General features: G+C 33.2%; 3 protein-coding genes across 3 annotated transcripts; 1 reads left to right on the top strand and 2 right to left on the bottom strand.

Moving 5' to 3' along the window:
* Positions 1 to 2414: 2414 nt before the first annotated feature.
* Positions 2415 to 4466, top strand: LOTGIDRAFT_171314 (hypothetical protein; the record flags this gene model as incomplete). Its single annotated transcript, XM_009047506.1, has 1 exon — positions 2415 to 4466. One exon carries the CDS (start codon positions 2415 to 2417, stop codon positions 4464 to 4466), a length of 2052 nt encoding a protein of 683 aa, XP_009045754.1.
* Positions 4467 to 13864: 9398 nt separating this feature from the next.
* Positions 13865 to 17206, bottom strand: LOTGIDRAFT_137310 (hypothetical protein; the record flags this gene model as incomplete). Its single annotated transcript, XM_009047505.1, has 7 exons — positions 13865 to 14055; positions 14317 to 14501; positions 14864 to 14961; positions 15406 to 15579; positions 16099 to 16252; positions 16593 to 16735; positions 17126 to 17206. The coding sequence occupies 7 exons, from the start codon at positions 17204 to 17206 to the stop codon at positions 13865 to 13867; spliced, it is 1026 nt and encodes a 341-aa protein (XP_009045753.1).
* Positions 17207 to 20266: 3060 nt separating this feature from the next.
* On the bottom strand, positions 20267 to 25180 carry LOTGIDRAFT_199128 (hypothetical protein). The gene is made up of 5 exons (XM_009047504.1): positions 25113 to 25180; positions 24523 to 24648; positions 23600 to 23782; positions 23053 to 23250; positions 20267 to 22471 (listed from the first exon to the last, which is right to left on the bottom strand). The coding sequence occupies exons 2-5, from the start codon at positions 24625 to 24627 to the stop codon at positions 22382 to 22384; spliced, it is 576 nt and encodes a 191-aa protein (XP_009045752.1). The 5' UTR covers positions 24628 to 24648; positions 25113 to 25180; the 3' UTR covers positions 20267 to 22381.
* Between the last annotated feature and the right edge of the window lie 355 nt (positions 25181 to 25535).

The following is a 25535-nucleotide window of genomic DNA, read 5'->3' as shown; positions in this document are numbered from 1 at the left end:
ATTTCATCAAATTTGAAAAAGATCATTTGATTTTAACCATGTCAGTACGATTGTTTTCTCAAAGCTAAAAGAGCGTGGGTACTGTAAACGACTAACGAATCATTAAAAATTCCACCTTAGCGGAGATAGCAGCCAAGAACACTCTCGAAATACTCTCAGACAAATAGATGCAAAACGTGTCCCTTTATATCAGAAACTATCTTTTTCATGAGTAATTCAACTACGAAATGGTATTCTATCCAAGGGCATCTAACATGTGAAACCTCGACTAAATCTCATGATGTATGGAATATCCCAAACAAAATGTAAGAGATTTAAAAATAATTTATGCATTGGTTTTACTGCCCACAGACCAGATCAGCAAGACCGATAGGATTGAATATTCATCGTAATGCAGGTATAGCACCCTTTGCCGCTCTGTTTAATATCACTAGCAATCGTGCGAGTAAGAAAGTCCATGCCCAATATAAGAGACATTCCCCCATGTCTATAAATGAAAGATAATTGTTGCAAATACAGAAAAACAGAACCTAAACGACAACCTTTTTCATAGCAAACATAAGCACATTAGTATGATTATAACAATCTAACAATCTATATTTCATCTTATTTCAGATCAGAACAGAGGAATATTTCCACAGTTCATATACAAGTAAACCAAAAATTCGCTGGCAAATGTCAAGAAATCGCGTTTTCGGGCGTACAAAATTTTCTTGTGGTGGTCCCACAGTTCGTTAAATTTGCCTGGAAATGTCAGGAAATTCCGTTTCAGGGAGTCAAATTCTTTAAAATTTTCTAGAGGTGTCTCGGGACTTCAGAAAATCATGTTTCCAGGCCTCCAATGGGTGTCCTTGGCAGCAATAAAGATAGCAATAACTCTACAAGAGCACCAATGTAATGCGTAACAATTCACAAAATTTTCCGGGACGTTATTGAGAAAACTTTCAATTTCATCAAATATTAATCATAAATAATATTATATACAATTTTGAGAGTTGCGAATATGCCAAAAAGAAAACGTAAACCGAGATAAAACAATAATTTTAAAATGAACAATATTAAAAATATCATGCTTCCTTCTGATAATTGATACTTGTACCACATAATTAAACAGTTAAAGGGGCAGTGTGATTTTATGGAGGGAAAACATACACCATTATCCCCAAAATCTATAGAAATATGTTCTTCACCTTATATCTGAAACTTTATCAATGAAGAGCCAAACTATTTAAATGGATTACCTAATCGTATATAAGTCGCTATTTTTGGATGGTGTTGGAAAGCTTAAGTACGGATTTAGGAAACATAAACGTCAAATTGAAGAGATATATTTTGTTTCCTAATTATTCTGAATGTTTCAACTACAAATAATGTAAAGCCGTAAAGCCAAGCACCCGTACGAAACTCGCAAGGTTCTTACATGGAAATATCACGCACGAGCAGAGTTCTCAACCATTAAGAAAAACTTATTGGGTTTCCTTATTTTTTTAGTTTCAATAAAGCAAATTATTTGACAAATTTGAGTTTTTAATGAATTGTCATGTACTCTTAATCATATCTTTATGTTCTTATTGCATATAATTAAGAGTTAAATGTTCATGTATGTACAGTCTGGACAAACAAAAAAAGACTTTTTGACCTTTATTGATCGGTCACTCAATTCTGCTGGTAATTCTCTTCTAATTTAGCTAATAATGAATGAATTATGGACATGTGAAACAAACTGATATTTTTCAAAGTCATTAGAATACCTCTACTTTCTATTCATATATGTATTAGCATTTTCACTTTATAAATGAAAATAAGGAAACCCATCTTTAAGTCGAATTTTATAAAAACGCTAAAATTAATAATTATAACGTATAACTTAAGTCGAAAAGGTGCTTCAAATGGTCGTGTTTTTCGTTTGTGTGTATTATTTCCATGTAAAAACAAACCACACGCGTAGTTTCGTATTACCAAATACCAAAACTACTTTGAACTGCTTACATAACAATATTAGTACACAATATTATAAAAAGAATAAGATTTTAAAAATCGTTTCATGTATAATTAGCACAGTTTATAATTGTCCCTTAGAATACAGTAATTAATCTAAATTACCAAAGTATCAACTTGATAAATTCTAAACGATAGAAACCTTTTACTTGGCCTTAGGTGTTCAAGCACTTTGCATATTGTCGTCGTTTCTGATGCATTTCGGAAACATGTCCAACATAAGTTAGAAATAGAAATTGTTGTGTATAAGACCGACCACTCTTATTGACCGACAACATTTCTATATACAGGACTATATAACCATATTAGCCATCGATCGGTAGAAAGCCAACTCAGTCCAATACAGACATGCCGGTTGTTAGAAATAAATATAGTGACAAACCAGGAACTGCCTTTTCATGACAAATTCAAAGGTTATGGGATGTAAATTCAGCAAAAAATCATCAGGTCGGGTGGGAGTGATAGAAACGTTCAAGAGTGCTCATTATCAACCACTGATATCTTCTAAAATTACTAGAAAGTTGAGAACTAGAAAGAAAGACAGTCGAAAATTGGAATATTCTTCAAACATTAAATTTAGTGACTTTTCAACAACGAGTGCCACTTATGTAAAATCTGCTTCCGAAACGTCAAAAATTACCGTCCGGTTATCTTGTGATGGTTCTACATTGGAAATAGAACAATGTGACACTACCCATGAAATAGTGGACGATTTGAGTGAAATAAAAGTGTTCAATGAACGTGTAGTGCGTTCGTTGAGTGTTCCTATTTTATCATCCTGTACACATTCTAATGTCAAAAAATCGAAATTTGAATCAATGGGATTAAACATGGTGTCGCCTGCTTGTGGAGCGGAATCAGATCAGAATCTTACTCTGGGCTCTTCTTGGTTCAATGAAAAATATAATTTTGAAAACATAGATAAGACTCGATGCCCATTAGCTTGCCAGATATCAGATGAAATGTTTCCGACAAAATGTGATACATGCACAGATATACCAGCTACTGCGATTTCTAGGGAACGTATGTGTAGTAATTTGACTAGTGTAGACATCCACATTGTGCCTGAGACTAACTTCCATTCTTATCTTCCCGTGAAATCTTCAGATGAAAGAAAAATCTCTGATGGAAATGTAATCTTATTTTCCTCGGAATTACACGGTGATTACTCAACAGTCCTATGTCAAGATGACTCTAGCAAATTAAACTCTGATGTTACGTCCATGATTGGTAGTGCTGAAGCTAGGATGGAGAGGTACATAAAACAATCAGAAGACGGTGTAAACGAGACTCATTTCACGGACATTAGGAAGCCACAATGTTATCAAGGCCAATTTTTAAGTAATAGTTGTTGTCTAACGACCTATGGATTACAAGCTCGAACAAAAGACACCCATGATATCAATACCTTTAGAGACGAGGCTTGGTTCAATTTATTAACTACTGAAAGTTTTAATAAACAAATCGTACCAACTGTCGATAATGAAGCGATATCGTTAAGAACTAAAAACCCGTCTCTTCCAACTCTTCCTCAGCAATCCAGTGATACCACTTTAACTAATGTTCAGAAAATTGGAGGGTCTGAATCAAATACAGGAAGTTCATATATAAAAACGGACAAAACGTGCAATCAAGAATCTAGGACAGTCAAAGAACATGATATTAAACCCAATCAATTACTAACAGCCACGTATATCAATCAACAGGACGTAAAGACTCTTGATTTAAATTTTGGGGAGGATATTACGTCCAATCAATTAACGTCTACAAGAAGTAATAATAGTGATCTAGGATCTCTAGACTGTGTCAATAGTTATGTTGTAGACACGAGAATGGATGACATTGAACATCATTCTAACTCCCAGACGGCTCGCTTTCTTTTTATGACATCAAATCATGGCATTGAAATTTCTCCCAACGGCGACTTTTCAACTCGCACTATATTTCCTAACGTTTCAAATAATCCACTATCTTGTTTTTATGACGACTGCGAAACAGAATCAAAAAATCAACTCGTAGATGGCAAGTTCGGTTTTGTGGAGACCGAATTTGATACCGATATTGATTTTGAAAACCGACTTAGAAATGGAAATTCAAACGTTACAGACAAATCAGATTCAATTCTTAATGATGCTCATAATTCTTCAGATTGGCTCTCTTCTATTGAACATTTTCAAGATGAAAATTCGACTAATTCAAGTGGAATAAATGGGCGTAAAGTGTCATTCAAGATTGATATGGAAAACCATGCGTCCTCAAATAATGATAACCTACATTATAGCTACTCAATCAAATCTTATCGTGATAGTGCTAAATTTGCACCAATAAACAACCTCATTGAAACTGAATTTAAAACCAAAGAGCTGATAGATGATTTAGGAAACTGTGATACTATACTGTGTCAACGTACTTGTCCTCACATGACTTATCTAGAAAAAGATTCTGGATTCTCTGACAGTTTTCTGTAAGAAATAATGATTTGTGATTTTACAATGTGATAAAAGACGTTTGAAGGTGGAAAGCATATCATATTTCTGTCTCATTAAAGGAAGATGTGTTCATTTGAAATAACTATCTTATTAGAAAAATCCTTTAGGATTATTTTATATGACGTAAGATAGAAAGGTTGTGGGGAACAAATCCAAAGTTATATACCTTTACACTACCTGAATTGCAAAATATAACGTTCAAAATATTTGATCAAAGGCCCACAAAAAATTTATCATAGATTAGTTTTTGCTCAAGTTTATTACATTCCTCGCATCAAGAAAGAGTAAAATTTGAATATTAAGTGTGGTAATGCCAGAAACATTGTGTCCTAATGAATAAATTGGTATATTTTTTCTTTGATACAATCAATTATACATGTAATGGCTGCTTCAAATTTGAGTAAGATCCCGGCTAAGTTTGGAAAATTTTTGGGGCCAAGCAACAGGTGTACCCCCCCCCCCCCCCCCACCTCCACACCATTATGTAAGCCTATTTCAAATATCCCCACAGATTCCGAATAAAATAATTTTCATGTATTATAGTTAATGACACGTATCCTTATGGTTTATAACACGTATTCATATCGCTTGTGCACCTTATTCATAATTTTTATTTGTCCAATTTGATTTTTTTTTTTTTGACCCTTTAAGAGTAACTTGATTACAAAAAAAGAATTGCAATTGAATAAAAATAAACTGGGAAAGGGGCAAATTGGGGAGGGGCGATATGGGAAAGTAGCAAAATAGCAAAGTTCGATATGGGAAAGGGGCGAAACGGAGAAGGATCGAAAAGGGAATAATTTAGGGAAGAATTGGGGCGATGTGGGACGACACCGATCATACCGCTTTTGCAATGATTACAGTCGATTTTTTGGAACCGTATAGTCAATGAAGTCCGCAACCGCATTTGCTTTTTACTTAAATATTTAGAAATCAATATAGCGTATTTAAAACTTTTAGATTTAGAACTTGGGTTTTGGCAAATAAACGAATGCTTTTCAAAATATAACTATACACGTAAAAAATTATATCTAGTAAATTCATCAAAGATTAAGCTCTCGGTGTATCTCGAAATAAAATATTTTGAGTATTCATTCCGATTGAAATATTATTTCTTTCCAATCATTTAAACAATGTAGTATCAAGCCAGAAGTCGCGTGTTCAGTATGTAAATTGGAGTATATTCCATTTATTGTTGATGGAATATTTTTGTGTTACAAGGTTTATATTCAACGTAATGCTATTACCATGAACTGTTTTTACGATAATTTGGTCTCGCTATGGTGAGCGGTTGTTCCGGTATGAGGATTTAATTAAAACTGCTTTTATTATCTTGTAAAATAAACGTTAAATGTACTCAAAATTAGAAAACATACAATGTTACATATATGAACAATCTAATATGAATATCTTACGTAATCTAGGCGTCACGTAAGGTCAAGTTATTATTATACTCTAAACAGACTTGACTAACAAGCCAATTACCATGTGGAATCAGGTGTCTTTACCATACAAAAAAATAAATTGGATCATTAAATATCAGACAAAGACTGGAGATCTATATATTTCTATTATTGTAAAAGACATGTAATCAGAAAATTTGAATTCGTAACAGCGTTTATTATTCCCGAACCGGTTTCATTCTGAATAAAAACAATGATTTATTATAAGGAAATCAATCTTCTTACAGACTCTATCAGAGATTACTTCCAATACAGAATCAAACGATTGACTAACACAACAGACAGTTTATGGGTCATTAACAATTAGCGTACGTTTATTTGTCATCACGATTGCTTTCAACCTTCTTTATTAATGCATATTTCTCAGACTTATACTCCTGAAGTTAAAACATAGCTTTGACATTCATAATTTGTTCAGGTTTACACATCGTTGGAATGGGAGGGATGGTATTTATTCGACAATTTAATTCAGTGGAAAAAAGATATATCTGATACACGAACTCTTTAATAGAAACCCTTCATGATGTTTTTTTCTGGTACAACACAGACTACAAAGCTGCTTGACAGAAAATTTCATAATTTGCCTGGTACAACTAAGACTGCGTCTCTTAATTTTGTCTGGTGCAACATGGGCAACACCAGCTGGTTAACAGAAGCCTATCATGATTTGTCTGGACCACATGAGATGTTTAACAGAAACCTATCATGATTTGCTTGATACAACACCGACTACGCAAGCTGCTGTTTAACAGAAACCTATCGTGATTTGTCTGGTACAACACAGACTACATGAGATGTTTAACAGGAACCTATCATGATTTGTTTGGTACAACATAGACTACACAATCTGCTGTTAAAAATAAACCTATCATGATTTGTCTGGTACAACACAGACTACAGGAGATGTTTAACAGAAACCTATCATGATTTGTCTAGTACAATACAGACTACATGAGATGGTTAACAGAAACCTATCATGATTTGTCTACAGCTGATTAGCAGAAATCTCAGTCGACTTAAAATAAAATAAATAAACTTCTAATAAAACACCGACTATACCAGCTCTGTTAAACAGATACCTCTCATGTTTTTTCTGATACAACATAGACTAAACCGGCTGTTCAACAGAAACTTTTCATGAATTGTCTGGTACGACACAGATTACACCAGTTGTTTAACAGAAACCTATCATCATTCTGTCTGGTAGACATAATTTTTCTGGTACAACACAGACTATTCGAGCTGTTTTGCAGAAACTCATCATGATTTACAGAAACCTGTCATCATTCTGTCTGGTAGACTTGATTTTTCTGGTACAACACAGACTATTCTGTTTTGCAGAAACTCATCATGAATTGATTGATACGAATCAGTCTACACCAACTGCTTGGCAGAAACTTTTCCAAGATTTGTCTGGAACAACACAGATTACACCAACTGTTTAACAGAAACCTCTCATGAATTCTTGTACAACACAACAATAGGCCTGTCTAAAGAGTTATATTAATTTTGATTTGAATGATATTACCTGTGCCATGGTACTTTCCAATAATATAATTGTCCATTAATTTACTACCTGGTTTTATCACACAAATCATTAACAAATTGGACTTCTATTTCCGCTTTATTCAATGACTTACGGGGCTGATAGTTATATTTTTATCACTAATGTCGAGTCCAGTTTGTCTGCCAGAGAGATTACTTTGTGCATTAACTAAGTTCATAATCAAAAGGTTCAATATACATTTCTCCATACAGTGTACAGTGATGGTGGTAGATATATTTTTCGAAGGGTAATGGATTTGTCTGCTTCAAGAGGAATGGAACTAGCCTTCTGCCCAATCATAATGCTACGCCTTCATGTATGTTTACACTACAGCGGCGTTTTAGGGCTATAAACTGTTGAATAAGAACTTTTACAAATCGTATGTATAGCGATCAATTATTTACAATTTACAGTTTTTAGTTTTCTGCCAATAACTATTGATTTACTGACAGTTGCAGCTCTTTATTTCTTATTTATTTAACTTGAAACCATTTCAAACCTTTTTTCTATATAGTATACTTGAGAATCGTCAATAATTTAATTATTACCAAGACATGCCATTGTGTCAAGCTTTTTAACATTTGGACGATCTTTGAAGGTTGGAATGCTGTTAATCTAACGCAAAAAATTACAATTTTCTTTGTTTTATTCTTATAATTTAGATCTCCTTTGTAACCTAACACGTTTTCTCCTGCAGTCCCGTGTCATATTGGACCCGTTTCTTATAAAAAAAAAATAATAATAATAAAAAATGAGCCTTTATGTTGAATTCTGAAAATATACTCTGAAAGCAAGTACAATTTATCTTTCATTGAAATAGTATCAGAATCAATTGTCACAGATCGTCGAGAGGATTTTGGTAGCAAAGCAAGACCAAACCTTACAATATTATGATCAAAGCAACCTGCATCAACAGAGTAAACTTTTAATCTCAAAAGAGAGTAGTTTATCTCAATTTACGATGGTGTTCACTTGTTACCATTTCTTGTGAGATACCAACTTGATTATATTGGTTTTCTCGGACATTTTTTACAAGTTTCTCATCTAAATGTTTTAAAGTGTGTATAATAGTATTGATTTTGCACGTCTTTATTCTGCATCAATAATAAATGTAGGGATATCTTGCAGCTTACTGTGAATTTTAACATGTCTTATTTTGACATCAAGAACTAGTTGCTATAACTTACAACTTACTACATGTCTTATTTTGACATCAAGAACTAGTTGCTATAACTTACAACTTACTACATGTCTTATTTTGACATCAAGAATTAGTTGCTACAACTTACAACTTACTACATGTCTTATTTTTACATCAAGAACTAGTTGCTATAACTTACAAATTACTACATGTCTTATTTTAACATCAAGAATTAGTTGCTATAACTTACAACTTACTACATGTCTTATTTTTACATCAAGAACTAGTTGCTATAACTTACAAATTACTACATGTCTTATTTTAACATCAAGAATTAGTTGCTATAACTTACAACTTACTACATGTCTTATTTTAACATCAAGAACTAGTTGCTATAACTTACAACTTACTACATGTCTTATTTTAACATCAAGAACTAGTTGCTATAACTTCGACTTACTACATGTCTTATTTTAACATCAAGAATTAGTTGCTATAACTTACAACTTACTACATGTCTTATTCTAACATCAAGAACTAGTTGCTACAACTTACAACTTACTACATGTCTTATTTTAACATCAAGAACTAGTTGCTATAACTTACAACTTACTACATGTCTTATTTTTACATCAAAAACTAGTTGCTATAACTTTTAACTTACTACATGTCTTATTTTTACATCAAGAATTAGTTGCTACAACTTACAACTTACTACATGTCTTATTTTTACATCAAGAACTAGTTGCTATAACTTACAACTTACTACATGTCTTATTTTAACATCAGGAACTAGTTGCTATAACTTACAACTTACTACATGTCTTATTTTTACATCAAGAATATGTCTTGTTTTTATATCAAGAATTAGTTGCTATAACTTACAACTTACTACATGTCTTATTTTTACATCAAGAACTAGTTGCTATAACTTACAACTTACTACATGTCTTATTTTAACATCAAGAATTAGTTGCTATAACTAACAACTTACTACATGTCTTATTTTTATATCAAGAATTAGTTGCTATAACTTACAACTTACTACATGTCTTATTTTTACATCAAGAACTAGTTGCTATAACTTACAACTTACTACATGTCTTATTTTAACATCAAGAATTAGTTGCTATAACTTACAACTTACTACATGTCTTATTTTAACATCAAGAATTAGTTGCTATAACTTACAACTTACTACATGTCTTATTTTAACATCAGGAATTAGTTGCTATAACTAACAACTTACTACATGTCTTATTTTTACATCAAGAATTAGTTGCTATAACTTACAACTTACTACATGTCTTATTTTTACATCAAGAACTAGTTGCTATAACTTACAACTTACTACATGTCTTATTTTAACATCAGGAATTAGTTGCTATAACTAACAACTTACTACATGTCTTATTTTTACATCAAGAACTAGTTGCTATAACTTACAATTCACTGAGAACTTTAACATGACTCAGGGAATGTCAATATCAGTAATTGATGTAGGGAATTTTACCACAAAAGTGGAATTATTGACAACTTACTGAGAATTGAATACGTGTCGGGATTGTTTACAGTTTACTGAGCATTTTACCATTTGAGGTATTTTTTGCAACTTAATTTGAACACGTGTGAGGATAATTTACTATATACTTTAACATGTCATTTTAATTCAAATTCAATAATTATTGAACAGGGGGGACTTGACAACTTACTCTTATCAGTGTTAAGGTTGGGATAGCGTCGAGTTACCTGATACATAACTATCAAATACTACAATTATATATAGCATACTAACTTCTATAGTTTGCAGTCTTTGCTACAGATCTTCCGGATGAAAATAAAATCGAATGCATTAAAGAACAAGTGAGAGGATAAATTGACTTCCTCTGTTACGTGTATTTCGGAAAGAATCTCTTCATTATACGTCTTGTTAAAAAAAAAATTTTTTCCAAAAATCAATAGAACAAGCTCTGAAATACAATTAATCGTAGGAAAATTTGCTCCTGTTGGCAGATGGTGGATTTCTTTGGTGATCAATTGTACGGTTAGCATTTTTCTGGCGAGCAACAGTCCTGTAAGCACCTGCCCTACACTCATTTCGCATGCATTAAGGCCGGCGCACATTTACCAATATTTTGACATGATGCCGTACAATTTTTGGACGGACGTAGAGTCAGCGCACACTTACCGATATTTTATCGCCACTGTGATGCCTCGATCGGTTTTCTGTAGGGCTACCGTAAACAATATGCCTTCTAGAAGTGAGCACGTGATACGCACATTGGTTAACATTTTTGGTCACGACAATTTATCAGGAACACCCGCATAATTCAAAAGGGGTCGTCAGGATGTATTTCGATCAAACATGCCAAATATGTCAATTTTGTCGTAGACCAACTCGGCGTCAAAAATTTCGATGAGTGTGCGCCAGTTGTTGAGATTTTGGACGCAATCCTATGGCCTTCTCCGTAATGTATTAAACATTATTTTATCGATTCTGGTTTCCATTATCTGTTCAATACTAGGAAACAAACAACCATTATTATAGTGTTTTAGCTTCAGTTTTTAAATTAACAGCCTAATGATAAATTAACAGAATAAATAGTCAATAGATGAGATTGAACAGTAATTTGTCATTAAAATATAGAGCGAAAAATGTGTTGCTTGATTCACATCATTTTATTTCTAGGTTTGCATGGTATGGTGATTTTGTTTTCTCTCGTTTTAGTGTTTTAGCAATGTTAATTATTGGCCTCAAAGGAACTGACAAATTTAAGAAGAGTTTAATCCAGCCTTTATTGAGTGTGTGTATAAGGGACACTTATGGCTTCCATTTGCTCTATTCTGATTTCCGTCTGGCGTCTGATTTACTGAATACCTATAATTACAGAGCAGGGCGTCATAATATGGTCAATTATTTCGCTCCTGCCTTTCTTTATATATGCCTATTTAACATGTCTCGGGAACTGTATCTGGGGAATATATACAAATATGCTCATGTATCATAAATCTTTAATCTAAAGTCTTAGCCTTTGGGGAATATTAACATATCCCTGGCTTCAGAGTTTTATTCAAGCCTGCATAATGAAATTATACAGCAGAATTCACATGTAATATGTCATCTAATATATTATATCCTCGTCGTTTTAACAGCCATATCGACAATACGTGTCATTCTTGAGAACGGTTATAAACACGATAGTCAATATCTTCATTATATATAATCATTTAATATCCAGTCAGTGTTTCGCTGGGAAGATGCATAACTCAGAAAGACTTGTTTGACAAACTGGACAGTAATACAGTTTACATGGCCACTTTCAAAACTATCATTTTAAAAGAATATTGGTATTATTAAGTAATTTTTACAGTGTAGAGGTTTTGTACAAAAACAGCAAAAACGTTGACATACTACTACTGGTTAGTTCCGTTTAGACTAAATATAGGCTACACCTTTCCTGTGTGTAACTGTCCTTACACATATAACACACTGAGGAAAATCATTCAACAAAAAGTCTCGAATTGATCCGCACTTGACATATATACTAATTGCTGATATTTCAACACACGACAATTTCGAATAAATTTGAGGCTCCCGGGTAACCTCTGTGGTGTTCATGGGTATCTCCGGGAGAAACTAGTTCCCCAGGTTTGAGTATCATTGATTGGCAAGTTGGGTACGATGATTCAGTTTTTGCTAATATATGGTGCCTAACAGTTACTCGAGTATCAAAATCTTGAATTACTGACAGAACAGTAAACAAAACGTACAAAAGTTGAGGAAAACCTATCAAATATCAACATGTGCGTTTGTGATTCATGGTAGAGAAGTACGAGAGCTCCACACCATTATTTTCAGAATTATATATGCCCCTAAATGCCCGTATAGCCTCTGAAAAGGTTCTGCATTTGTGTAGAACTAACGTGCGAATAGACAAGGGTACGCTGTCTGAGGTTAACAAATCGAGACCGCACTCGTCTATTCACAGCTTAGCATTAATTTTCCGTTCTAAACAGTTTGGATTTTCAAAAATTGTAACCATTCGACTAATTCCCATAACTAATTAAGAAAACAATTAGTGAAATCAATTGAGTACCACTAGATTTAGTCCTATCTATAATGTCAGGATATGAACGAGATATTTATGGCCTCGAAAGGTCGTGTTTGTTATAGATACGGGAATATTTACTTAAAGTGAAATAAAATAACTGGATTTTACGCCTATTTATATACGTTATCGCGCTTATACGGGAATTCGCTAGTAATAATTGGCTATAGAATCTTCAATCTACTACATGCATACAAAATAAACTTTTTATTGTCATTTTTAACATAATTAAAAAATTACATAGGGTAGGTAGGTAGATGACAAGTTAACGTTCGCTTCCAGTGGATGCTGATATCGTAAACTAGCTAGTTGTTGGTAAAAATTACATAGTATCTTTGGGTATAAATATAGCAAGCTCGATGACTATTTAGTTGGGAGGTCAAGAGGTTCTCCTATACCAAATATTTTACTACGATATGCACTATTTGTTTTCCAAGTATTGGTATATATTATTGTAAACTGTTCAGAATGATAAATATTGTCTCGCTCAAGGCAAATGAGATACCCTTTCTTTAGCCTGAAAATCGGTTGGGTCCTTGATTATCCCTATATACAAGCAGTGGTAATTCACAACTGGCGTTACATAAAATTTAACAATTTAACCTAAAGTGTATTGGTTAAAATTCATCAATAATTGGTTTGTAAATACTTTATAATTAGGACATTAATTAGGCGTTAGTGTTTATCATTCAATTCGTGACGTTACCAACAAAATAACTAGGAGCAAATCGATTGGATCTCTCTAGATTTTTATTCAAGCGCCACATTTGTTCATATGGATAGGGGATTTCAGGCATAGATAACTTGTCCAATTCAGACATCTGAAAGGTACAAAAAGAATAAGCTTATATATAACTGCATGTGTCAGAATCTAAGGGACGGACAGGGGAGGAAAACGATCAGTGAGTCTAAAGTTACACTTGTCAAAATATAAAATATCAATGTCTCGTTAGAATTTTCCACTATATGCTTTTAAATAGCTAAGCAAAACTTTTACCCCTTTGACATCCATATATCTTAAGATAATGCACCAAGGACACTTCCCAATATTACATATTGCTTTGTAGATGAAATTCTTAAATCTGGATCATGTATATCATCTCATATATGAAAACGAATTATACTCCGTCAAATAACAAACGCAATGTTAGAAGGTATAGTGATCTTACTTCTTCAGCAGAGAGATTCCAACCAGAACTGGCTCCCATATTGTCATCCAGTTGCTTCAAATTTCTTGCACCAATAATTACAGAGCCCACTACATCTCTCTGTATCAACCATCTTATTGCTACCTGGGCCACACTCTTACCTGAAAACAATATGAATAGCACCTATTTTCTCAATATATTTTTTTTAAATTTTGTATTAAACTGTTAATATTGTTGTGTTTAACTGCATAACATCTTACTATCTCATATTGAGGGTGTATTCAATTTGTGGCTTAGAAGAATTCACGTATATCCAGTAATTCAAATCAAATTTCTGTTTTCTGTCAGTTGGCAAAAGTCTGCGACATTTTTTTTAAGAATCGACCAAGAGCGGTTGATTGAAAACAAGAGGGTTTACACACCTTTAGCTTTACTGATTTCTTCTAGTTTATCTAATGTGTTCCACATTGATTCATTGCCTTCTAGTTTAGTCCAAGCTGGACATGCTTGATTACCACGAGTGTTTTCCTGTTGTGCCACCCATCCGATTCGTCCAGAAACCTCTTCCGGTTTCTGATTTCTCTTATATTTACCAGATAAAACACCACTGAAAGGATGTAAATGGTAGCTATACAGATATTTTCTTTACTCGGGGAAATTAAAGTTATTGGATATTGTTGACATACATATAATATTTCAGGTAGAGATGAAGAACCCCCACCCCTCTTATGTCAGGTAAAAACGAATGAAGTTATGTACTATTTGTAATGAATAATCGTTCATGATTATCAGTTCTAACATTTAGCATTTATAGCTGACAAACATCCCAAAATTGCTCGTCGTAAGTCGTTGGCATGAATGTTCAACATTTTATTAAAGGCTTCTCATCGATCAAATAAGTCAAGGATTAAATGGTGAATAAAAACATTCTATTGTGAATTTAAGCTGTATATTGTTATATATTCTTACCCTTTCAGGGGACTCCATGGCAATACAGCTATTCCATTTAATTTACAAACACAGAATGCTTCAAATTCATCATATCTTGATGCTAAACTGTATTGTTGCTGAAATCAAAACAAAGTGATTGCTAGAGGTCTTTTTTTTGCCTATGCTAATATTGCACTTGTGCAATGTTGTTTATTAGAAAAAAAGTAGCCCGAGGATAGACTGAAATTGTTGCTGAATTGGTGATGTTCTAATATTATTTGATTATAATAAACATTTGTATATTGTACATCAACGACCTAACGACATCAACGCTCATCTCGCTGAAACGTCGCAGAGGTCAGTCTTCTGAAAGCGGGGTTTAACGAGAAGGTAGTAAGGTATTGCCAGCATATCTTTCTCGGAAACTAAGATATGCAGTTCGTAGCATTCAATGTTCATATTGAATATTTGGGACTTCACATGTATGTATATTTCGAGATTGGAACTAGACAAAAAAAATTTACAGTTAGATAAATGGAGGTTCAATGATTCTCCCACCTCCCTTTTCTGCCAACTCCTACCTGCAGTGTAGACATGGGACTGATTCCCAGTTGTTCTGTTAAATCCACTATTTTCTGTAATTGCCAACCACAGACATTACTAGCACCTGTATATCGAACTTTACCACATCGAACTAGGTCATTAAGTGTCAGTAAGGTTTCCCTAATTGGTGAACCATTATCCCAGCAATGGATCTGAAATGGATTACAGATAAATAGTGCTTGCTTTTTACAGTAATTTTTCAGTTTAAATTGAAAATTTGGATGAGTAGCCACCATGTAGGTCGAATGTCATGTGTTTTTTTTATAGTATTCCGGTAAAAACTATACCATATATATATATATGTGCTTCTATCGTTGACCTTTTCAAACTATTTACTATTTTCTTCAAACGACAAAAAGGGGCTTTTATTTTCATTTCATTGGCTGTAGGCACTGCGAACTGCATTATGTGTGTTTATTCTCCCATCTTTCGAACGGCACTGACCGGATTTCACAATTCTAACGTAGGCCCGCAGTCAGACGTGGTTGTTTAGAGAGGCAACAAAATATATCCGGAGGGACAATGGTGCATGTTGTTTAGTTGCTGTAATGGAATTGGTGGTTGTCTGAATCTTTTTATTGCCTCCCTCCGAAAATGGATTGCCCCCCTAAACGATGTACCGCTTGTCTCATTGTAGCTGCGGGTCTGTTAACGTGCTGTTTTAATTTTACCTGATATAAATCAATATAGTTGGTCTGTAATCTTTCTAGACTTTTTTCTATACTAGCAGTAATATGACGTCTTGATAGTCCACGACTGTTCATATCACTACCAGCTAACGGCGCAAATACTTTGGTTGCTAAGATTATTTTATTTCGTTCTTGACTAAAATAAAATAGTAAGAAATAGAGGCGTTGACAGTTGACAAAACACCATGTAACATGTTCACCTCTGAACTACATGAAGACGACACGTTTGATCTAATACGTTATCAAACACGCAAATAACAACCAAAATAGCTCATTCAAACACAAATAAATGCTATCTAAAGTTGATACTGCATTGGATCTGTAAAGGTAAGAGGAAGATATTAATCAAAAGTGGTCGGGAGATACCACTTCTAGTAGGTGTATACCCCTTTTAGCAACTTTATGCGATTTTATGTTCATTACCAATGCCCAATGTTGGTACTGAAAGAGACAAGTAACGTTATTAAGAAATATACCTTTTCAGCCATTTACCGATTATAGTTTCAGAAAGACCTTGTGAATAAACATCAGCAGTATCAATAAAGTTACCTCCCCATTCCATGTAGCGGTTTAAAATCTCGTGTGAGAGTTCATCGTCACACTGTCCTGGTAATCCAACCTACAACAGTACAGAAGACTATTTGTTATTATTAATAAGAATTCTACTCTTCTTTAAGAACTAGTTCAGCTCCTTTAAATGCTTTCCGTACAATCCTTTATAATTTTCAATCCGTATCTATCTTTAGAATATAAATCTGAACTCCTGTTTTCCGAGCAATATTTAGCGGACAATATCCATGTTTAACGGCATTTTAAGCGTCTAAGTAGCCCATTGTAACAATCTTGATTGACTTGCTCCGTGCAGGTTTGGGTACTTCGGGAAAAATATTGAGTATGCAATGATTGATAGACAATTCGGATTACTATCATAAAACTATGTAGAAATATGAGTATTTCGGATTACTTATTTCATTCTCAGTATCACTTGAAAACTTGACAAAAATCTCACCTTGGCCTGTCCAAATGTCATGGTACCCAGACACAAATTAGACACTTTTACACCAGTATTTCCAAGAAAGTCATAATCCATTTTTAATTCTGCCATTGTAAGCTGAAGTTGGATTATAGAGCCTACTACAGTATACCGATTACTTGTGTCTCAGTTATGTTTAAAAGACTGCTATATCAAAGTGGTCTGTTATCGCAAAATCACTCCAAATAGATATCGTCACATGTTCGTAGCATGTATGTAGTGACCTCTTTTACAATTAATATACAGGTATGACAAAGTGAAATAATGCACTTTTTAAACAGTCTATATATGGTATATTAATACATTGCTATGTGTAGGTCAATATAAAGATATGCATGATATATTTTGGATAATATAACGATGTACAAACTATATATGTCATTAAAAAAGATTACAGACTATATATAGGTCAATATAAAGATTTACAGACTGTATATATGTCAGTATAAATATTAACAGACTGTATATATGTCAATATAAAGATTTACAGACTGTAATATAGGTCATAAAAAAGATTTACAGACTTTTATATTATTTACAGACTGTATATTATGTCAATATAAATATTTACTGTATATATGTCAATATAAAGATTTACAGGCTCTATATAGGTCAATATAAAGATTTACAGACTGTATATATGTCAATATAAAGATTTACTGTATATAGGTCATAAAAAGATTAACAGGCTATATATGGGTCATAAAAAGATTTATAGGCTGTATATAGGTCGTAAAAATTTTTACAGACAGCATATAGGTCAATATAAAGATCTACAGGCTTGTATATATCTCAATATAAACATTTACAGCCTGTATATATGTCAGTATAAAGATTTACAGGCTGCATAAAAGTCATGAAAAAATTTAGGGACAGCATATAGGTCAATATAAAGATCTACAGACAGTATATATGTCAATATAAAGATCTACAGACAGCATATAGGTCAATATAAAGATTTAGGGACAGCATATAGGTCAATATAAAGATCTACAGACAGCATATAGGTCAATATAAAGATCTACAGGCTTGTATATATCTCAATATAAATATTTACAGCCTGTATATATGTCAGTATAAAGATTTACAGGCTGCATAAAAGTATAAAAGTGCATATTATAAAGACATAAAGATATGTGTTGGTCAATATAAGGCATATACTAAAATATGGATGTATATTTGTCTATTCCCTATTAACAGTTTAACCATATGTGGTATCATAATTGTCATTGTCAACTTTCCGTTCGGACTTTGGTCGAAAAAAATCGATTAATCTCATGTATGCCGTCTTTTATCTTATAACCTTGAAAACATGTTATCTAAACAAAAACACAGTCAAACTTGTGTTAAGCATTCTTAAACTTAGTAGACTGAAGATGGTAATTGGTCCTACTTGTTTGATTACATGGTGGCGTAAAACTCGTCACCGATTAATTAACTCTTAAATGAAATATCCCCCTCCCAACAAAGATAGATTTGTAGCAGCTAATCTTTGGTAAATCTCATCCATTACCAACACAGATTTAGCATAGGATCAGCACCTCTGATCAATTCATACCACCAGCATGCTTGTCGAAATGTATTTATTCATCATTATTCGTTTTCGTGCACACACCCATCTCACATCACTGATTCGTTTTCGTGCACACACCCATCTCACATCACTGATTCCCATCTCAATGTTTTCAGGTCTACATAAAAAACATTCTGAAACGAGGAATATAAGCTTCAAGCTACAGATGCAAACTGAACAACCAAACGCTCCAACAGAAATGATCCGAGCCTCGTTCTACCAACTTCAAGTTGATTTCTGCTTCTCCACTACAGGCAGTCCGGGAGACAAAAGCTTCTCTGAAAATCTCAGCGTCTGAAGAAATGAGAAGATGATGAAGTAGCCATACTACAAGATTAAGATACGTGTAGGACACAGCCTTTGAACGACAACCAGTGTTACGAAAGCTACGAGGGGTCAAGAAAACCGAAAAATACCTATCGTAAAAAAACGAATCATAACGTAAATAGGATCACAACGACTACCTCATCACAGCGATAACATCACCAGATAAACAACGAATCACAATCTGCGAAATCAAGTCAAATTCGGTGAACAGGACATAATTATATAGAGTGTCTTCTTTTTACCGGGTGCCGCGGTGGCTCAGTGAGTAAGAAGCTTAAACTCCCTAATTTGAAAGGTCCAGGAATAGACCCGGCATGGGTCGAGATAATACATTCGGATTTTTCACCCCGGTTCCCCCCTGTCAGTGATGCAGATAAGAGGGGCTGACATGGAAAAAGCGTCTAGTCGTTCGAGTGGGACAATAAACCGAGGTCCCGTGTGTGCTACAGGCTGTACACGATAAAGATCCCTCGACAATTGGAAATCAAAAAACAGCATGCTAATGCCACTGTCCGGGCAAAATTCCCCTCATAGTACTCTGAATGGCGTTGCACGTCTTCATTAGCACAAAGGTAGGAAGTGAAACTCCATTCATTTCATCCGTCTGTCGACCGTTATCATCTCTCTCCCGGTATGCAACATAAAGGTACACTGGAACGAGGACTTAGTAATATGATCTGTGAACTAGGCTATGATATTGTTTCAAGCTGTCAATATACCTTTAATTTTATATTATATGAATTGTTCCAGGTTTCACAAACCTGATGTTGATAATTGAAGGGGCAGTATCAATTTCATTAAGTGACAAGGATTATTGTTTCTAATCAAGGGAAAGCACTCTAATTTGAAAAGATCTTCACTCACTTAAATAGAAGTTATACCAAAATTGAGTGATTCAACTAGATGAGTAAGAGCTCGTGGGTTGAGGTGCCTTACCACTGGAATTCTTTTTAACATGCTCCCTTCCATTTTCGACCCCTCTTGAAGTTCAGTCTGTTGTTAATACTATTTAATGTTTAAGATTGGTAGGCCTATATTTTTGTTCTGGGGATAAGGAGTCCATTATGGACGGGGTCCAGGGACTATGTTCAACCATTCCCTATGGTAGTTAAGCCACTGTCAAGTTTTAACTGTTGGCTCAAGATCCTATACAAGTTGCGTAAAGACAGATATGAGTTCACAAAATTTACATCCAAATACATAAACCATAAAACATCTTTCTTTTTTTAATAATATTAATGTTTATTAGCCAGAGAAAAATCGGTCAGTGAATAATAATATAATAATAAAGATTTTAAATGGTGTATTTACAGTAAACATGTATTCTATTCATAAAACTCTTTTTACAAGATCTTGCACCATGCCTGGTTTTAGATTATTTAAATATTGTACAAGTGGCTTTAATGTTACAAAACAGTATTGGTACAAAGTGGCTTCATAATTTGATTCCTCAAGTACCAAAAGGAAAGTCATGAAACTTTCAATACAGCCACATACTTGTTAAATTTACACACAAATCCTGCCAAAATTGAAACTGAAAAATTGTGAAACTACTTGCAACTTACTTATTTTTTATTTTGGCAGGTTTGTTTGAGAATTTGAACAACTTTTTTTTACATCTTTATAATTAAAATAAAACTATACACAAGATAGAATTATGAAAATGAATATTTGAGAGGAAAATTGGCCATTAAATTCACTGTCTATCTACAATTTCCAAATAGCTTTAATTAATATTTTCGAATGCAAAACAGTTGAATATGTTTGCTTTTCATTCTTGAATTGTCATTGGACAATTATAGATGAGTGCTTATGGGAATCAAAATATTAAAACAAATAATTTTCTGTTTCTTTTTAATATTTTTTTGTACCAGCAAAAATTGAATTCAAAACTTAATCAGGAAGCTTCTACTACAAATAGACTTTCACCTCTTAGATAGATTCAATTGAACCATATCACAATCCCACAACAAGGAAATTACATGATCAAAAAGCATATTGTACATTTTTTCAAAATTTGGGTTAAAATTCCGTCTGAGATATAAAATGTATATCATTAAATCATGACCTTTTACTTCTGGTACTGAACCATACACTAAGGGGGATGACTCTTCAAATAAAGTATACAGCCTACTACAAGGTATTTCTAAAATCCTGAATCAAAGGAGATTCATCTCTCAATATAAAATATCCAAACACTGTTGGGTACTCTATCCATTTTGTGGCTGGATAAAATACTTAACATATTCCTTAAATATACTGTGATAAAACCACTTGATAAGTTCATTAACTAACCATACCAAATTAGTACTAGTGTTTGTATACCAGAGCACTCTCTGTACCAATTGGCAAGTTAATTGAGAAACTAACAAGACGGTCAATGAAAATACCCTAAGAATATAAAAGCTAATGAATAGATAAATGTATAATACATGCACAAATATATATTCACAAAATCACCTAATATGATATAAGATTGGGTCATTATTGAAAGAAATTTGAACATAGATATTTTAAATATTCAGAACTTTACTAAGGGGTTAAGAAACTTTATTCAGTTGAAAGCAAAATTTGCAATACAATAAATAGCAGAAAAAAAGTTTAATGAAAAGAGGAAATGGAATTGTCGTAGAACAAAAAGCCATCATATCATTTATTACATCAAGCAAATAGCTGAGTCTCACTTTTCTAACTAAAGCAATATGAAATATAGTTGAGGCAGACAAAGATGAATGATATTCTCAAATCAAAATACAAAATAAAATATCAATTGAAACAATACAAGAAAACAGGACTATATATAGACTATTAAATATATAATCTTTAACCCTTTCTGGTCCTGAATATGGGATAGTTAACCCATCATGTTCTGATAATTAAGTGTTTATACAGAAGCAATCCCTTATTTCATTTTGTCCTTAACACATCTCTAAGTCAAGTGAAGATAAACTGTATATGCATGCAACTAAAGAAAAGAAAATTTGATTTATAAATAGTATAAGAATAGAAATGTCCCTTCCCCTGGGCTATTTAAGAAACTAATTCTGTCTAATTGAGAATCTATCCAGTGTGTTAAAATACTTTCTTTTTAGGCAATGACAAGGAACACGTTCTATGGCTCTTGGTCTATTTTGAGCATTCAACTTATAGAAGTCAGAGTGAAGGTTGTGTATACAGTGAAATTAAGTCACCATATTAGTATAAATTATGCTGACATCGAGTTATCAGTAGGAGTAGGGGTATGTTACATAATACACCTATTGTATTTCATTGTTATTTTCTATGTCTTCAATAAAAACTGTAAAATGTCATCTGTTTGTGTGAATTCTGTCTTATAATAGAGTACATTTTGATTTCTTTGGTGGCTCTGGAGGCTCTAAGGCAGCTAAAATGGCTTCATCAAAAACGTTCTTCAATCCTTTCTGAAAGACAAAAAAATAAAATCTTCAAAATCAATAGCCATTGTCAAAAGTAAAAAAAAAAGTTTTTTTTCTTAAAAATCCCGTTTTTATCATTTTTCACACTTACTTGAGGTCTTATTCACCTTAAATTTCCTTTTAAAAATCAATGCAATTACAATATTTCCTAAAGTCTGGATTTTATCCAAATTAAATTTATGAAAAGGGTCCTGCAGTGTAGCTGATCATTACCAATATTGAGATAAAATATATTTTAGGATTTTGTGGCTTACTAGTTTTTGCCTTTTGACTGAACAGCTGTAAAATCATATATTTTTGCATAACACTACTTTAAAGACAATTTTAGCAAAGAGATACTATGAAACCCTTTTGTCACTTTATTGCCAACTTTCAACAATCAATAAGCTTACAACTGTTAATTCTTTTATGTTAATTTCTGATTGAGCTAGATAGTCATGTAAATTGATTGACAGAGCCTTGTGTTAGGACAGACTAGATAATGAAATACATCACCATTGTTCTCAAAGAATGATTGTACTGGTTTTTCTGTATTGGTTGTTATGGTGATACTTTATTTAATTTACCTGTGTCAGAGCTGAGCATTCCACATATTTTACAGCCTTTAACTCTTTTGCTAACTTTTCTCCTTGGTCCGATGAGATGGGTTTTTGTTTATTTTTTGCCAATTTTTCTACAGTAGCTGCATCATCCCGTAAATCAATTTGTGTTCCGACTAATAAAAATGGTGTCTTCTGACAATGATGAGTTATTTCTGGTTGCCACTGAAAGAAACAACATTCAATATAAACATTACATACATCTAAGTATGACCAAAAGAAACTATCATTGTCCTAAGCATAGTTTTTTGAACATCCTTGTTATGTTTTTGAAGGCTCACACTAGGACCAGACAAGTTACTAAAGCCAGTCATGCCATTGAGTAGATGATAGCAACTGGTATTAACTCAATTAACCCAGTCTTCAATATGCTATGGTTAACTAAATTTAGAGATTGCCACTTGATAGTTCAGTTCTTTAAAAATCCAAATGCTGTGCCGGTTTCAAAATACATGTTATCTACATTCCTTAACACTTAATAACCACAGCGCATTTTTAGAATTTTGAGATTTACCTTTTCCCGAACATTTTCAAATGATGAAGGGGAGACAACAGAAAAACAGACTAAAAATACATCAGTTTGTGGGTAGGATAATGGTCGTAATCTGTCATAATCTTCTTGTCCAGCTGTATCAAATAAACCCAGTGTATAGGGTTCACCTCCTATCATAACAGTTACAGCATAGTTATCAAATACCTAAAAAAATAGCATATTTACATAATGAATAGTGAAGGAACAACTGTTACTGGTTTCTTTTTTTTCCATTTTATAGCGTTTATCCAGAAATATCTTAGCCTAAGGTTAAAGGACAATAGTCCAGAAATTTCAATACAAGTATATTAAATATAATATTTGTGGAACAGACAAAATAACACAGTAAGCTTAATCAATGAAAACTGCCTAAAATATTGAACAAAATAGCACAATTACACATTAATTTAGTAAAAATCAATGCAACACACTTAATATCAATCATTGAAAATTTTATCATTCTATATTTGTCTAAGCTTATAACTTAGAGCTTTGAAAATATTGGGAATAGATTTGACAAAATTCACAATATTTCTTTATATTTATACAAGGATTGTAATAAGCTTGACTATTGTACCAATTATTTCTCTGATTGGATTGAAATATCATCTTTATATTAGAGTTAGGGTGGTTGAAAGGTAATAGGTAACAAGTTACTATTCAAGGAAAGGCACCAGCACAGGTGTTAAATATTAGAGAGTCCTAGAATGACTTTGATTTGATAAAAATATAACCAAGACGAAAAATTAAACTATCTTCAGTTGAAGTTTCCGAATTTCTAACACATAAGATCTGTTCTTGAAAGTGATAATAAGACTGTGATCTCAGACAATACATGATACAGAAAATTTAGAAAGAGAAGACAAAAGAGAAGATAATCAAGATTGATTACCGGTTATACTTACTGTGGGAACATACTCTGAGGGGAATTTATTTGTTGTGTATGATATCAATAAACAGGTTTTACCAACAGCACCATCACCAACCACAACGCATTTTATAGTCTGCATCTTTTTTCAATTTGTAAGATTCTGAAATACATGTCAACATTGTAGTAGAGTTTTTACAATTCATTGCACATTAACAAAATCTAATCATTATTTACTGCTAATTCAAAGATGACAAGCCCAATATTTGGGCCACTTGGCAAAGTAGCAGAATTCAATGTCACTTCAGATAAATATGATTAATTTTATATTTTCAAAATCATGTGATGCTTACAAAAGAATGATAAGGAATCTGTCGGCATTAAATGGTTGCAAAGTATAGGTTAGACGAGGTATACGGTGCTAGGGACAGAGAAATGACAGTGGTGGGAAGTGAATAAAAAATCTCTTCGACAACCGCCATTTTGGTTGAAAGGTTTGCCTTTCCCGGCATAAATAACGCAATTTATGAGTGAATAATGGTCTTATGGAGAAAAGGATCGAGAAATTCTTCATCTAAAGAACATGAATATTGGAGATAAATGCAACTCCGGTTTATTTTCACTTACGATTTGCCGACAGGGCGTTATCAATCGAGAAATTTTTCTAAAATTTCCGTCCGGAAGATGAAGGAAGTAGACTCATAGATGTAAGGCGCATGCGCACATTTTCAATGACGTCTTTCGACATTTTGGCACTTCAGGGTTCAACAGGCTAAAGGTCAAAGTTTTCGGGCTCAAAATACGCACATATTTCTTTAAAACCAGTGCAATGTAATTGTTGAAATAAATAAGAACATACATACACAAAACACGTTTCCATGAGTCATATGAAATAGATGGGTGCCAAAACTTTTTTTGTAGATATTTGCTGACAGTGATCTACAGGATTTTCCTGCACATACATGCATCATGCGCGCAGGACATAGCCTATAAAAATGGTCTAATTATTAAATAAGAACTAAAAACTAACCCTTGTCTCAAATTATTTTG

Source organism: Lottia gigantea (genome assembly GCF_000327385.1).
Source record: "Lottia gigantea unplaced genomic scaffold LOTGIsca_113, whole genome shotgun sequence".
Lineage (NCBI taxonomy): Eukaryota > Metazoa > Mollusca > Gastropoda > Lottiidae > Lottia > Lottia gigantea.
Note: the sequence above shows the minus strand (reverse complement) of the source record. Positions and strands in the feature narration are given on the sequence as shown.

What these genes read in the sequence shown, in the direction of transcription:
- LOTGIDRAFT_199128 (XM_009047504.1), bottom strand. Translation starts at nt 24,627, where the DNA reads ATGCAGACTATAAAATGCGTTGTGGTTGGTGATGGTGCTGTTGGTAAA. An exon ending in CCTCAGAGTATGTTCCCACA is followed by an intron (nt 23,783 to 24,522) that starts GTAAGTATAACC and finishes CTATTTTTTTAG; the next exon opens with GTATTTGATAACTATGCTGT. An exon ending in AATGCTCAGCTCTGACACAG is followed by an intron (nt 22,472 to 23,052) that starts GTAAATTAAATA and finishes TTTGTCTTTCAG; the next exon opens with AAAGGATTGAAGAACGTTTT.